Source organism: Ambystoma mexicanum, chromosome 3q, assembly GCF_040938575.1.
Source record: "Ambystoma mexicanum isolate Mex_15411 chromosome 3q, UKY_AmexF1_1, whole genome shotgun sequence".
Classification (NCBI taxonomy): domain Eukaryota; kingdom Metazoa; phylum Chordata; class Amphibia; order Caudata; family Ambystomatidae; genus Ambystoma; species Ambystoma mexicanum.
This window is the reverse complement of record NC_090926.1, coordinates 1,107,938,549-1,107,955,586: the sequence shown is the minus strand read 5'-3', so window position 1 is coordinate 1,107,955,586 and position 17,038 is coordinate 1,107,938,549. Positions and strand designations below refer to the sequence as shown.

Here is a 17,038-nt window from a genome sequence, read left to right as displayed (position 1 = left end):
TCTGCCTCTCCTTGCTTCCTCAATCTCTGTTACTAACTACCCTTTTCCGGTGCCAAGGGGCTCTCCCCCCCTCTGTTACACATCCCCTCACCAGGAGATCAAAGTCACTCACTCTTTCAGTCTGTCATACTCAGCGTCCCGCTGACGTTGCTTACCTGGAATTCAAACGCCCTGGGATGCTGGATCCAGTCCTGCTGGTGGATGGTTGCATGCTGATGTGAGGCAGAAAGCAGACCCGACACCTCCCCTGAGGTGAGACAGTGTGCGGTCAGGCCCACTCCCCACACCACAGCCAACTTCTCTGGATTAGCTTGAGGGGACAGTGCAAGCACTGACCACGGAAGCCAAGATGTGCTGGACGTCAGACAGGCAGGGCGTTCCAATGATAGGTAAAGATACAAGCATGCACACAGGAGAGGAGTATGCCAGATAGACAAGACCAACAGAGGAATACAGGAGGCTTACAGGAGCGGCGGAAACCAAAACAGGACTAAACAGAAAGGATCAGCAGAAGAGGTCAGGGGGCAGGTCACCGCAGGAGCAAGAGGAGGCATGAGGACCCTGGAGCCAGGGCACAGAGGAAGGAGACTAGAGGGCAACAAGGAAGAAGGATGAAGCAGGTAAGGGAGATCCCAAAGAGAAGGAAAGACCCAGATCCCACACACAGAGGTTTCTTTTGCTGGTTTCTGGTGTTTAAAATTGCGTCCCAAACAAGGGACTGGAAAACATCTAGTAAGTTCCCCCCTGTGCAAAATAGTTTTTCATTTGGATGGGGAGAAGGTAATATATATATCTCTCCTTAAATGCTGCAGGGGATGGAGAAAACGGTCCTCCTTCCCAAGCAGTGAAGCTGGGAGGGGGGACGGTGTTGGCATACGTTTCTTCGAAGAGCCATAAGCTAGTGACTAAGGAGTCACTCTGGATGGGCTAGTGTTTCCTCATAGCACATCTATGTGAATCCCTGAAAGGCATTACCGAATTTGCTCAGGGCTTTGGGTTTCTAAACCAGATTCATCTTGGCAGATGTAGTCCCGAGATCCCTATTACTTTGGGACCTGGCAGTGCCAAACAAGTTGCTTTCCTAGGGGTTTGGGAATAGTTCAGGCCTGGTCATTGTCAATCCTCCTCTCAGGCGGAGCATGGGCTGGATGCACTGTGACTGTCAGAATGGGAAACAAAAGACATGCAATAATCTCACAGTACCATACGAGAGCACATTCAGAGGTTGCCTGGACTACGAAATCCCCTCCTTGGTTACCCTTCAGAGTGCACAGATGTTGCGGGTGCAGCTGCGGGTCCGATTTACATCAGGAGCTGTATCTATTGTCACAAATGCAGGACAATGAAAGCACTGGTGAAGCTGGTCTCAGGACACTTGAAGAAAGAGGGAAAGTTGCCAGCAGTGACTGCCACTGTCGCACAGTGATGCAGGAGCACCCAAGTCTTGAGGACTGACGCACGCTTCTCTCTCGTGGCCCAAAGCAGTAGGGACAATGAGATTTGGTAAGAAGGTGCCTTGTAGTGCAAACTAGTGTTCTCCCAAAGCTCGAGCCTAAACTCAATGTAGCAATGCTCCAGCACAGGTGTCAAGGGACAAGCTGGTCAGTCCAATGGAGGGGTAAGGGACACTTCTGAAAAGGCTTGTTTGCAGGGCACCAAGGAGACGTTGAGAGTGGCTGGTCCCACCACTCAAAAGGATTGAAGCACTGCTGCAGGTCTTCGGAGGTCAAGCGCAAAGATGGGCCCTACTGGGACAACAGCGGTTCCAGACAGTCCTTGGATCTGCTTCGCTTCTCAGGATACTTGGCTCTGTGTATAGGTCGATTCGGTCCTCAGGGTGATCTCCGGGTCTGCACTCATAGCCCCTCCTCCTCATATCCTAAAATCCAGTGAGTGCTCGCACCCCAGCTGGCCAATGAGATCTGCCCCACTCATGCACGCTAGCATTGGTCCAGTAAGGGACCACTGTAGCTGTCATGCACACCAGACATCCTGGCACCATTAGTGTGGATTGGAACCAGACAGTCCCAGCCCACTTCCTGGGTACCCATATGCGTGACATGCATTAGCATGCGAAAAAGCGTTGGCTTTCGCAGCTGAATGCATGCCGAAATAAGAAGGACTCTCTGGGTCATGAAGAGCAAGGGAAAAGCCAAAGAACAAAATGGCCAACGGAGAAGACAAAAGACCTTGTGGCATGGCCATGACAGACACTAGCCACAGTCATGAGCCAAACAAGCACAGTATGGCTCAGTAAAAGTGAATAAAAATACACAAAAAGCTTCTGCTGCCACCAGTATACTCCTAGGCACATTGTCCAGTTACCAAAACAATCCTTAAGGGATATCTAGGGCCCCAAAACGCAAGGACGTCAGTGTGCAGTACAGTAATGTACTTTGCACACCGAAATAAAGTTGCCAAAAGGGGCCACAAATTCATCAGATTAAGGGAAACAATGTTTCCCAGTACTCACTGCGAGAAGGACGACTCAATTTCGCCAGAACAATGAGCAAAAGCCCAGTGGAGCGCAGCTGAAGGCTGTGCTTCATTGGCAGAAAGTTAGGTCAGGAGGATGAAACAAAAGCAAAATGTTAGGGGGTCGACAAATATAGAGGAAAAACAGCAGTATGTGAAATTTTACCTAACAATACATCTCTCTATTTGGGAGGACCTAAAGACCAACGCATATTCCAACACAAACTCAGCACTGATACTACTCGACCTCTCTGCAGCATTCAACACAATCAGCAACAACATCCTCATCAAGAGACTGGAAGAAACAGGGATCAGCGACACGGCGATGCTCTTGATTAAATCTTTCATATCTGAAAAAACAGAAACAGTATGGATAAAACCATTCAAATCTGCGCGGCGGGATACCGCCTGTGCAGTACCACAAGGATCCTCCCTATCCCCACTCCTCTTCAACATCTACATGACTCCACTAATAAAGTCATCAAAAGACAAAGCTTCACCTGCTACAACTACACAGATGACACCCAAATCATCTACAAAATCGAAGAAGTACAAGACGAGAACACAACGCTATTAGACTGTCTTAAAGAACTCTACGGATGGATGAACACGGGCAGCCTCAAAGTCACCCCGGCAAGACGGAAATCATGATTATTTCAAAAAACCAAGGAAGCAACCAATACATTCCATGGCCCACAGAACTAGGAAAAGCGCCCACACCATCCACAATTGTCAGAAACCTTGGAATCCTAATGGACAACGAGCTAACCCTAGAACCACAAGTAAACGCGATAACCAAGAAATACTTCTTCCACCTGCACATGATCAAAAAGATTCTACCATTCCTCTCCTTCACGCACAAACTCCCTCATTATATCCAGGATAGACTACGCCAACAGCCTATACCTCGGAATGCCGGATTATCTACTGAAGAGACTGCAACGTATACAGAACACAGCAGCAAGACTTCTCAAACTCTCACAAACGGACCACATCACTCCAGCGCTAAAGATGCTACATTGGCTGGAAGTCAAAAAACGAATTACATTTGAAACAATCTGCATAACATACACAGCTATCCACGGCGAAGGAGCAGAATTGATAGAAAAGAAAATCACCATTTAATAACCAACCAGAACACTCAGATCCAGTGACGACATCCGTCAGGGAACCAAAAACCTAGTGGATCAGCATTCGCTTGCCTAGCCACTAAACTTTGGAATTCCCTCCCGAGAGAAATACTAACCATCAAGGACCATCTAAAATCCAGAAAACTCCTAAAAACCTGGCTCTTCAACTCACAACTGGACGAAAATGAATGAACAACACCCCACGGAATGGAAAGACGGGGGAATAGGCCAGACCACAACGAAGTGCAGCAACGTAGAGAGACCTCCGAATGTGAGGGAGACCCGGGTGTACTCGTTCCCTTAGAGGGCCCGACCGGAAACAAAGGATAGAGATAGCTCATGAGAAGATATCCCACCCGTAAGGGGCCCAGGGAGGCGATGGTGGCTGCACACCAGTATGTGCCATACGGACAAAGCGATGCAGACATCCACAGGGTCGGGGGTGGTTGAGGTAGCACCACTAAATAGCCCTAACAACCCACAACTTTGCACCGAAAATAGGAATGAGACCTCTAGAACACCACAATGCATGACACTGGCAGGGATATGTGTCACAGGTGGCTACAACTGAGGGGGTACAATAAAGTATCACCATTATCCAACCCCACCAAAAATTCTCATCCCTCTGCTAACACCTCTCAAACTCTAAACCAAAAACAACCATATCTCTACAGCACAACAAACCACACCACACAGCCTCGCACAACAGTACATGACAACTATCGACTGTAAAGGCATACCTATGCTCAGCGAATGGTCTAAACCGAACTGAAGCTGCCAACAGCACGTCACAGCTCTCTTGCGCTTTTTTACGCAAACACACAGAATAATCTGAAGGATGAAATAACATCCTCATACCATACATGCTACGATATCAGCTGATCAAGAAGGTCATTTGATTGAATGCAACACCGATTATCAAAATGTGCCTTTACTAGCTACAGGAACACATTTCTTGGCGATTAAATCTAGGTATTTCTTAAATGTGCATTTTCTTCCGATACTGTACAAACAGTCAGCATTTCCAATAATCCTGCTATTCTCACTGTGACTGCAGGGACCCTTGTGTGTGTCCATAGGACCACTTTTAGATAACCACACATTTCTTTTAAGACCATCATCACCGGTCAACCTGTTGGGGTGGGACGTGTTGTGTAAATTGCGGTGTACCATCTATTGCACTCTGGATCGAATTTTTCAGGATATTCAGTAAGTAAATGAAAATGAAGTAATAGCAATGTTGCAAATTGAATCTGAAAGGAGGCAGAATGATGAAATGAGCCAGGCAGACTTAAGCCAGTTGTCAAAGACTGTGGGTGCTTACTCTCTTTGTCCCTAAAAAAGTTGAGTAAATCCTTTTAAACACGCTAGAGTTCACTCATGTTTATTTCAATATATTTTACACCGAAACTCCTCAATCCAAACTGTTTACTTTCCTGGATGCTCCTCCACATTCCTCAGCAAATCTCTGCTAGATTTTCAACCTCTACATGCTACAAAAGGTGGCCCTCCTGTGGCCAAATTGTGAGTAGTGCAATATACCCACAATGTGTCAATCCAATCATTTGCTAAATTGATACTCCCATTTATTATCCTTGTTACTCTTCTTCTCATCACCACACATGAAAGGAGCCCCCGGTGCCAGGATGTACATCAATATGCTACTTGGGAAACAATCACAGTACTGTGGGTTGATTGACATCACTGTCAGTTCTGTGTCGTGCACTTATCTCAGTCTCAACAATTAGCTCTTGCTACCTGAATCCCACCACTCGAAAACATTCACTCTGACCTTACACATTGCATATTTCATACTAGGCCAGGTGGCAGTGCTCTCCTCCTCCTGGAGCTCTCTGCTGCCTTCGACACCATAGACCATGCCATCCTGATCCAGAGGCTCTCTCATCTGGGTATCCCTGGCAAAGTTCTGGAATGGTTTGCTTCTTTTCTTACTGATCGATCCCAATCTCTCCTTCTGCCCCCTTTTACATCATCTGCTCTCTCCCTCCTTTGCGGGGTCCCTCAGGGCTCTGCATTCTCGCCCCTTCTTTTTAATGCTTAGATTCATCCTCATTTATTTTATTCACTATTTTTGTTTTCTCTGCTATTCTTATGCTGATGATACCCAGATTCTGATGCAGCTGGACCTTGGTCATCCTGATACAGCCACTCAGTACCGCTCCTGTCGCTCAGCCATTCATGCTTGGATGGCCCTCAATTGGCTCTGCCGTAATTGGGACAAAGCAGAGGTTTTCTTAATCTGCTCTCATCCAGACGCCTCCCTGTGGTCCAGTGCTTTCTGGCCACCCGAGCTTGAGCTTCTCCCTTGCCCTACGCTTTTTATAAAAAACATAGGTGTTAAACTATCTTCTTTGCTGTCTTTTCTCCCTCAGGTGAGTGCGGTTTGTCAAACTGTTCATTTCAAGCTTTGTGTCCTGTGTAAGGTCCTTCCTTTTGTCCCCGCCTCCCTACGTCCGATTGTCATCTCCTCTCTTATCACTGGTTCTTTTGTTTATTGTAACTCTCTTTATTTAGCCCAACCTAATTATTTGTTTAATAGCCTTCAGAACTGCTTTTGCAGGCTCCTCAGCTCTCTTCGGCCACTACTGCTCCTGATGCTCTTCACTGGCTTCCAATCATTAGTATGGTTAACTTTAAAGTGCTTTTTTCATCAGGCCTTTTATAAGGGTGGTCCAGCGCATCTGCAGGCTAAATTTGCTCAGTATGTTTCCCTGCGATCTGCTTCTACACTCTACATTTCTGTTCCTCGTGTCCGGCGCTCAAGTGTCAGTGGCTTAGTACAGGATCATCTCACTTTCAGAATCAGACTTAAACTCTCCTTTTCTCTTCTGGATCTGCCTTGTCCCTGTTTATACTTTCTCTGCCAAGACCCCTGATGCCCTTGCTGGTATATGTTGCGCTTTACACATTTCCTTAACATAACTATCCACCCATCAATTCACATCGGTAAATACTCCCCATCCCTGTCAAGGGGCTACTCCTACCAAGGTTCTATTCCCTCTTCAATTATATTTATTCTATGGAAGCAATAATGTCCAGACATAATATCCGCTCGACAAAACAGGAAGTGGCATCACATAGCATTGTTTCTAAGTACACTGTGAAAAATATGGTTACGATATCACTGTAAAGTGATATACATTTCATACAAGAATGGATCACCATATTACCAAATCACTGTGAATGCAAGCAGGCGTCCAAGGGCAAACGATAATGATGTGTACTTATGCTTAAGCGCTTCATATAGACCAAATATACATACAATATCACCCAACCTGTGTTGGTACTCATTTATTAACCTCACCAGAATGAAAGACTTAGTTTACCTTGCTGGGAGTCGAACAGGCAACCTTCAGATCACACACACGGGTAGCAAGGGAGACCCCAGGAGTAGCAAGGGAGACCTCAGAGGTTGCAGTTGTGACCCCTGGCGACCCCTAAATGACATCCATGCATTCATATATTCGGAATCTGCATGGAGACCATCCGAAACTAGATGTCTGCATCAACTTATATATCAAACTGCAAAACACCAAACCAAAACAGATTTCTTAAATGGAAGCCAACTCCAGGATTGTGTGGCAACATGCAACTCGGAGACATCATGCCCACTCTCTTCTCAAGAGCCATGCCTACGAGTTTCTACACAGACTCCAAACTCTTCTACCAAAAAAGAACATACAAAACAAATCTTTTATGCCTTGGTCACAACAGAGCCCGATTCAAGGATCAAATCTTTTCTTCACCCAGCAAGTTGCTGTGTATAATTTTATGACAATTGCCATTTCCACTCCACTTCTATGCAGATGTGCCAACCCCTCCTATTCTTTTCCCTATACACCTCCATGGCACTAGAACACAGACTCCAATCCAGATCTACAAGACCTTTGTTAGCAAGGTGAAAGACAGCAAGATACCTCAACCTTGGCAAATTAGGAACAATGTTAGAATGGCATGACTTCACCCCAGCATGACCAAACAGGAGTTGGAACTGGACTACCAATAGTACTCAATGGAAGTTATGCAACTACATTTTAGTAAAATAACAAACTAATCATGATATTCTAGTGCAGCTCATTTGCATTACCCTACCATGCAAGTGTGACATTAAAAACCTAGTACTCATTAAAAAAATAGTACTCAATGGAAGTTATGCAACTACATTTTAGTAAAATAACAAACTAATCATGATATTCTAGTGCAGCTCATTTGCATTACCCTACCATGCAAGTGTGACATTAAAAACCTATAAAACGTAAAAACAGAACACACACACAAGAGGTTGAAAACTAATATGAAAAACTGGCTCCATTAACAGAATAATCTAAGATATATGCTTGCACACATTAACCAAATACTATTCTCTCCCCACCCATGACTCCTATGCTTTTACTCGTACCACACGCTTACTCTAACCTCTACACCAAAACATATTTAGATATTACCAGATAACCTTCACTCTTCCTCTCCTGGCTCTGCGAAAGGTTACCAGACATGTAACTACATCCAATTATGTTATGTTTGTTGTAATTTGAATAACGTTCAAGCACATGAACTTCTGTTATTCAGGGTGCCTTATAAAAAGTTCCTTTTTGGAAGACCTTCCAGCGGCTACCCTGGCACCCCTGAGATGTGTCCTGCATGCTGCTGCATGACTCATGAAAGGACTCTGGAAATTCAACCCTGACCCACCTCTAACTGCACTGGCTTCCGCTGGCAGCCCATATCATTTACAAGACTGTCACCCTGATGTCCCCAAGCAACCTCACTGAGAAGCTCAGCATCTCCAGAGGCCTGTAATCCGCCAGAAGTAAGGAAATGTGAAAGCTTAAAATCCGACGGTGCAGGAAGGAAAGAACGAGAAGAACAGCCTTCTCTATCTATGCTCCAAGACTCTGGAACCTCCTCCCGTCAACATCAGACTTTCCCTGTTGCTGCTACAGATCAGGAAAGAGCTCAAGACCTTCCCCGTCAAGGAATGGCTCCCACATAACACATAGGTCCACACACCCTCCACTCCCCACCGTACCCGAGACTCTGATCTGCCCCGCACTGTCTCCTCCCCTGGTTGCTTGTAGATCCCTTGATGCAAATTGGCCCCCGTTGCCCTCCCCTGTTAGCTCTCACTCCCTTTTTCTATGCTTCCCGCACTCTGTTGATTCCTAAAGCCAGGTCCGCGCTGAATAAATAGATTAATAATATTAATAATAAAAGCATCAACCACACTATGTAACCCAATTATCATCTCAAATATCAGATACTGAATGTAGGTAAACAGGCTACTTGGATGTGTAACCTCCTCCTGTGCTTCCTATTCTTAGTACAAATGTCACGCAAGCGCTTTGAAGGGGTCCCTTTTAAGTTCACGGATTAAACAACTCAAATATTAATTTGCTCCCTAAGGATTTTGAGTAGACAAATGTCATGCTCAGAGTCTCCAACTTTGGCATTGCTAACATTACCATATTAGTGGAGGGAAACATTGCAATGTAATTTACTTGGCCTGCAAGAGATAATGGGTATGGGCTATGCCAGGTATTACTCGTCTATAGTATTGGGGCAACGGATATTCAGACAGTACAATGCTTTTCACACAATCTGCATCTTTTCTAAGTGTTCAGAGTTGCTTTGGGATAGACCTTAACAAATTATATTGTAACTCACTGCTATACAAAAACGATTTCACTTTACAGCTGCATCATCCTAGCCAACAATATAAGGGTGGAATAAGTGGCAAACGATCATGTGTGCTCTGCAAAATAATTATGTACCTGCAGATTCATGAAATGTTCTAAAAATGCATATAGTATCATTGTGAGGCACTAAATATGTTTTGCTTCCAAAGTACTACGTGTATGGAAATATCCCAGGGAGTATTCACTGTTACAATCTCTCATGTTTTATAGTGCCCTGCCAACTAGTATTGGAGGCGAGCACAGGAGCCGGAGAGGGGTACGAGTGAAAGGGCACAGGAGAACACTCCTTGTGGGTGAAGAAAAAAATCAGTAACTTTAAAATAAAAACAAGTCAGCTGTTTCGGCAGTACAGTACAGTGTACAACATATGTTTGCTGAATGAAAGGAAACATTAATAACACTCTAGATAACTGCACTTTCTGTTTCTTTCTATGCTCAGCTGCTGAGGGCATTTCAATGCAAACACGTGTTCTGTGTTTATTGACTGTAGCATCCCCCTGCATCTGGTTTAACTGATAACAGAGAATTACAGAGGGATCCCTAGTTACAGATGAAGGCTCTCAAGCTGTTGTACCTCTTAATCTAAAAAGGCATATGTGATTTACTTCAACAGGGCTCTATAAGAAACCTCAGTAAGTCTCTTGTTGAATTTTGTCTAGGCTTTGGTGAAGAAGGGTGGACAAAACTATAGGCTGCATTATGTGCCCTGTCATTTTACTTCCTACATCAGGGTTACAAGCAAGGCTCCGATAAGAATGTGATTCCTACTTAGAGTGAAATGAGTTTTCAGGGAGTAAACAAAGTAATTAGCTTTGCCAACAGGGATACTTTATGCTTATTAAAAGATATTCTTTGCCCGTATCATTTGTCTTCAGATCAGTCAGAAATATTATTAGAGTTCCTTCCTATGCCACTGCTCTGCTGGTCACGGATTTGAAAAAGTATCAGTGAAGATTTGTGGGCAAAAGCCAGGGGTTGGTTACTATGTGTTCATTGTTTCCCATTTTTATTGGGCAAATTGTTCTGTTTTTAGGGATTAAAAATGGATGGTGTATATGACTAAGCTGTAAGGCTGGTTTTGAGTAACTCAGAGGACAGCATAATGTGGATAGCCAGCAGAAGCCAGGGAATTCTGATCACCATATTCTATGGTGCAGTTATTCTGATACAATTATCATCCTTACACAAATTATGAGAGGTATGTTCTCCTGGGCTTTGAGTCACTTCATTAAAGTGGCACATGAACTCCTATTGGAATTTTTTCCGATGCATTCCTTTTAGTTGCCTTCATCTGTCCTTTACTGTATCCGGTCTTATTTTTGATAGCAACATACGTCATTAAAAGCAATATTTGTTTTTTTATAATACACATGCAGGTTTTTCCAGTGGCATAAAGCACACATTTTTCTTTGCACAGGAGTACTTTTGTTAGCTACTGTTGCATATCTTGAGGTCTTGAACTGGTTGATGAGGACGCTTTATAATCACATATCAAATATTTCTTTTTTTAGCCTATGTGTTTGGAGAAAGTGTTGCAAGATAAACATTTTACACAGATTTGTAAAGAATTATAGTGGTTTGGAAAGGTAATTCCTTTCCAAACTCTCTTCAGAGATGGTAGCTCACTAACTACACATGCTCACAAAGTGGCTTACCTGGTTAGTCAGTTGTGCACATGTAAAATAAAGTGCGCACAAAAGGTACCCTGTTCCGCACATAAGAGGAAAATAATTAAGGGAACATTGGTGGGCGTAGGCCCAGCCAATGGGGAGAATAATACTTGTACAAAAATAACTAACAGTCATTCCTAACTCCCCATACTATTTTAGCACCCCGAAATCTTAGACAAATAAGGATCTAATCTGTTTATGGAAGATCACACAGCGAGACCAGGAAATGATGCAGAATCCTCTTAGGGGTTTTGGGAGTACTGGGAGGTTAGGCGGGGGGGAGGGCAAGCTCTCATATCAAAGCCAAAGGAATAAAGGGAATCAAGAATTGATCTTCATCCCAATCAGTTCTATGTGGCCAATTCGACCACAATTACTTCGAGAACCGGTGTGGTCGAATCTTATAAATCATATGATTTGTTTTTATCTGTGGTTCCTCCCATACACTAATTTCCGCCTGCACCACACACTCTCCCATCATATATAAGCTATGTCGTATGACCTACAAGAGTCAACCAAAACCGTGGTTGAAGTAACCACATAATAAAATACCTGTAACAACCCGAAACTTGATATGCTGCCCAGACATCGATCAAAATAGAAATGTCTTCTTCAACATCCCCGACCCCTCTTCATCCAGGTTGGAATCGGAATAATAAGCAAGCAGCATTTTAAGGGCAACAATAGCAGTCAGTGATGAGGATACTTGTAATCTAGCAATTGTACAGGACACATTTTGACAATAGCAACCACAGGGAAAGGCATACGAGTTGTAGTACAGATGCAGAACATAGGATATTCAATGAAAATACCGTATTTAAAATCCTGCATCACCCAAAGACCAGCATTTTGGGACTCCAAAAATCTTGTATTCCAAAATACAGAATTATGGGAGTGGACGTTGCAGGGGTGCCCCCCCACTTTCCTAAAAAAGTATTTTGGTCTGCGGGGGTGCCCTCCGCAAACACAACATGTAATGCGGGGGACAAAAAAAAAACTCGAATTACAAAACGTGAACCAATTGTGTTCGTGATTTTGTAGTTAGAGATTTTGGTTTTCGTGATATTAACGTACATCAGCTGCCATATGAAAAAGGTACACAAAACCCAGCATGCATACAGAACTCAATCTAGCAGACTCACAGAACATGCAAGTGCTCGAGCATGAAAACAGGAAAATGAATTGAAGCAATGAGGTAGGAAAAGATACTGAGGGATACATAGTTATCAGGATAGAGTTTTAATCTGTTATGTTATGTTATTTGGTATTTATATAGCGCTCTATATATCATTGATATGATCTCAAAGCGCTTGTGGGTTGAACGCCCTTGGGGACCGTAGTCCAGGTCAGTCCAGAGAGTGGGGTAGCATAGGGTGCTTGGGTGCACTCAATATGTGAGCAGCTGATGTAATTGCCTGTTGGTAGCTGCATGCTAACATTAGGTGCAGTGGTATTGAAAGATCAGTTGAATGTGTGCAATCTGGTGGTTGGTCTCCAAGACTGCATACTGGCGGCATTAGGCCTGCGTAGGACGCTTATGTGTGCAGATAGGCCAATTTTTTCATGGGGTATAGCTGCTTTCTAGCAGGATGTTGAGGTGTTCATGGAGTATTGTTCGTATTTGAGCAACTAGGCCGAAATTGATTGAGGGGTATAGCTGCACTCTATTGTGTGTTGGTGGAGAGAGTGAGCATAGTGATAGGAGAGTCAGTGTTTGGAGTGGATGTTTTATTCTTACAAGCCCACTGTTCCGGATTACACTCTCTAGTGTTTTGCAGAAACTGCACTCAGAGGGAGATAGCACAGGAGGCTGCTAGGCCTGTGTAGGAGACTCATGAAGCGGATAGTCAGCAGTTACATATCTTAATGCCTGCAAGATGTTACGGTTGTCATCTATGGTATCCGTCTTTTATTTCTGACTTGGTGACTTATTAGTCGCTTTCAGTGGTCTCTTTGCTCGGTAGCTCCTCGAACATTTGTCTGCAAGCTGTAATTACGTTCCAATATATTGTCATTGAAGTAGTGGTTCATGGTGTTGCTGGGTTTCAGCGGCCCTAGATAGTCCTAATCAGGTTTACAGAAGAAGCCAGGTTTTTAGAGCATTGCGGAAGGCCATGTAGTCTTGGTTGTGTCGAATGTGTGGGGGGCAGTGAGTTTCACAGAGTTGGAGACAAGGTTGAGAAGGCAGATCCTCTGTTCCTGGCTGAATTGGAGGTTGGAATCACTAGAAAGAGGGCAGTGCTTGATTTTAGGGTGTGTGATGGGAGGTAGGATTTAATCTTCTCTTGTAGGTATGTTGGCCCGGTCTTGTGCACTGCTTGGTGGGTAATGCGTAGGGTTTTGAAAGTGGCCCTTCGTCCCACAGGTGCAGAGAACGGGGAGATGTGGTCTCTGTGTCCTAGGGCAAGAAGGAGTGTGGCGGCAGCATTTTGGGCTCTTTGGGGTTTGTTAAATTGGTATGCTGGTGCTCCCAGGTATAAGGAGTTGACATAGTCCGGTCTCGACATAACAACAGACAAAATAGCGGCGAGTCTGTTGGGATAGGTGAGGTAAGGGAAAATGCGCCTAAGGAGTTTGAGGTGGTAGTAATAGGATTTGGATACATTATTGATCTGACGGGAGAGGGTTAGGCCCGTCTCCATAGTGCACCCAAAGTTGTTGACTATTTTGGAGGGAGAGGGGGAGTTCCCAAGTGAGGGGGGCCATGGGAGTGGTTGCGGGAGCAGGGCAGTATTGCCGCACACCATGATTTCAGTTTTATCTGGGTTCAGAAGGAGGTTGTTTCTTGTCATCCATCGGTCAATATCACTTAGGCAAGCTTCAAAGTCGGGACGTGGGTTGGAGCTTGTTTTGGGAATTCTTAGGATAATTTGTGTATCATCGGCGTAGTTGTAACAGAAGAGGTTGTGCGCGTGGATGATTCCTGGTAGAGTGGTCAGGTACCGGTTGAAAGGAGAGCACAGAGGCTGGCGCCTTGGGGTACCCCAGTGTTCACAGCGCAGGCAGTTGAGAGAAAAGGGGAGAGGAAAGCGATTTGTTTCCTGTTGCTGAGGAAGGAGGCAATCCCTTTGAGTTCCGAGTCACAGATTCCTAGGGAGTGGAGACGGTCAAGGAGGATGGAATGGATAACGGTGTCAAAGGCTGCTAACAGATAATGGAGAATCAGCGCTGCACAACCCTCTGAGTCTGCAGAGCTCAATGGCGCAACCTGAAGCCTGATTGAGTGCGGTTGAGTAGTTTGTTGGATTCTACGAAGTGGTTGAGCTGGGAGTATGCTGCACGGTCAATGAGTTTCGCGAGAATTCTGGTATTGGAGATCGGCCTGTAATTCCTAGGGTCAAGGAATGCCTTTTTTAGAAGTGGTTTGACATGCGCTATTTTAAAGGCCTCTGGAAAGATGCCAGAGGTGAGAGAGTCATTTAGTATGGACCTTGCTTGTTCTCCTGCGCAATTAGAGGAGAATATTTCTTTCAGACGAGAAGCAGGACATGGGTCAAGGGGGGATCCAGAGGGTCTGCTGCCGGATAGTAGATCTAGGAACTCATCTCTCGATACGGGGTGGAAAGAGTCGAAGACTGGCATTGCGGTCGTCGGGGCAACAGGATCAGGAGGGGTAGGTGTAGGGCAGGGGGTGAGGTTTGAGATTTTGGTGTTACGGGTTGCAATCTTGTCAAGTGCAGTGTTGTAGAAATGTAGCAAGAGGGAGTCGCAGAGCGTTTGCATGGGGGTGGTTTGGTAATAGGTGCAAGTGTGTTTCACGTATTAGGAGACGATCTTGTGGAGTTCTTTGCTGCTGTTGCCACAGTTCAGAATTAGTTTATTGTAATCTGAACAAAGTCTTTAAAGTGGGCCACTGTTTTAAAGCAGTGTTACCGTGTGCAATAAATGAATGCTCACTATTAAGATATACAAAACAACACTATAACCAGTTAAACCATAAGAGATACTTTTTTGAAAAGCATTCCCTCTGCAATACATCACTCCCATGAGCTGACAATTTTGAAATATTTAGGCATGGAAATGTTGACAGTTTGGCCCAATACGATGAAACGTGTTGCACAGGATCACATACTGAGTTTAAGTTTGGAAACTGGAATATGAGCACAGCATGCAAACTTCGGCAGTTGACAATTTCTTAGTTCTTTTCGTACAACGTGATGCAATTATTGTGAATGTTTGAACTTCAAGAAGTGAAATAATACTCTGCTTTGTAGACCTAACTTGTAAATTAGACAAATCCAATGATAAACCAACTTGACTCATATAGAACAAAACATCCTGCTGCAAGCGTGTTGTTCTGCAAAAGGAGCACGCTTCTGGCTTTATTTTCTCCTTTATATATGGAAGTCTACAAGTACCAGAATCGTCGTTTCTGCTGGGGGCCAAAGCAATCTCATATGGTATTGTAAGCATATGAACAGACTAATGAAACTTGTGGTAAAATCAGCTGCTCATGGTAATTATTGACACAGACTTTCAGATTACTATTCTTAATATGCCAAACAGATTGGCATGAATGTAAGCTTGCCAGAGGCCTGTGACATTTGTTGAGCTTTCATCTGTCTATGGCACCTCCCAATCATATGCCCACCGCGAAAAAAGGAGCATGCAAAGGGCTCAAAAATGCCACCAGAATATGAGACGGCAAATCTTTTCACCAAGACTGCACAGTGCAATATGTTGAGGTGATCTGTTCAGGATCACAGCATCGTGCGGTGGCAAGGCTGGGATCTGTGCCCGAGATGGCTATCTAAGCACCTCTCCCAACTCACGCATTATGTTTTCGTGGAGGATAATACATCAGGGCTCTGCTGTTCAGTTTTTGCCACCTTTGTTTGGGGGATCCCTTTGTTTGGAGGATACAAGCTCTTAGACTTGCACCCTAACAATGCCGTGCTACTTTTTACAACTAGTTTTCCAGCGCAAACACGTGATTTTTCTGCATAATAAGCATTGCTGTCAGCAAGTCTTCTCGGCAGTCAATGCAATCAAATTTAGATAAATGCATTTCAACTTCGGCTATTGCACGTGATCAATATATTCCCTAAGGAAATGTGAAAACACAAGTTGTGTTACAGTGAACTTGCAAACGGTATGTACTGTAGCGAATACAGAATGCATTACAAGATTCATTAGTCAGATCGGAACTTGGCTGTCATCAAATCTGGCAGCAGACTCAGAACCTCAGCAGCGTAGTATATCATATGATAACTATTAATGTTTTGTAGCCAAAAATCTCACCGACTTTTTTGCATCAGGAGGACATGAGGCGTTTCCAGGGTGATGGCCAAGCAACTTAGCCCTTTTGACCACCTAATAAAACGTCTCCGAAAAGACCAGTTTCTAAAATTGAGGTACCGATGAAAGAGAGTAATCTGGCGATTCAACACAAATACACCCTGTGGTTTATTTTGTTATCGCAGAATACCCTAAACCTCTCCAGACTGCAGAGACTCATAGACCGGGCGTTGTGTGTTCATTGTCCAGGTTGCATTGCGGACTGTTATTAACTGTTTAGTTTAGTAACTGTTATTAAAGTGACTTATAGTACAAGCAACAGTTCCTTCCTGGGACTACACATTGACATATTTTACTAACACCGGGACTTGTAGTCTTAGACAGTAGTGCCCCGCCACCCCTTTCCCTCCAAGGACTCACGAAGATCAGCTCGGGCTTCCCCGGCATCTTCCTACAATCCGGTCTTCCTAAACTTCACACTAGACAGACACACGGTTGCAGTAAATATCCTCATGGCAGTGTCTGATGACGCAGAAAGGGGGCGTGGACATGCGACGTTTAGTTCTCGCTCAGTACTGGCGGCAGCGCGTGCGCCATGTTGGGACGGGCTGGCAGCCCAGAGACGGACATTTTGGCTCGGGACCGGCGACAGCATTGATCTTGCAAAGTACGGAAAGGATATGTACCTACGTCATTCAATTAACCAGTGCTTTATTGGCACGAGTTATGTGGTGGACAATTTCCCCAACAATGTACAGCATAGCTCTCAACCATTTGTGTTGCAAAGGCGGGTGAAATCACCCGATTT

General features: G+C 44.5%; 1 protein-coding gene across 2 annotated transcripts in view; it reads right to left on the bottom strand.

Annotated features, from left to right (window-relative positions):
• Positions 1 to 16,767, bottom strand: part of XAB2 (XPA binding protein 2) — a 711,598-nt gene extending 694,831 nt beyond the window's left edge. For both annotated transcript variants that reach the window (XM_069603869.1, XM_069603870.1), the window contains exon 1: positions 16,651 to 16,767. In XM_069603869.1, the coding sequence (XP_069459970.1) occupies positions 16,651 to 16,677 (27 nt within the window). In that variant the 5' untranslated portion in view covers positions 16,678 to 16,767. The remainder of the gene's footprint in view (positions 1 to 16,650) is intronic.
• Between the last annotated feature and the right edge of the window lie 271 nt (positions 16,768 to 17,038).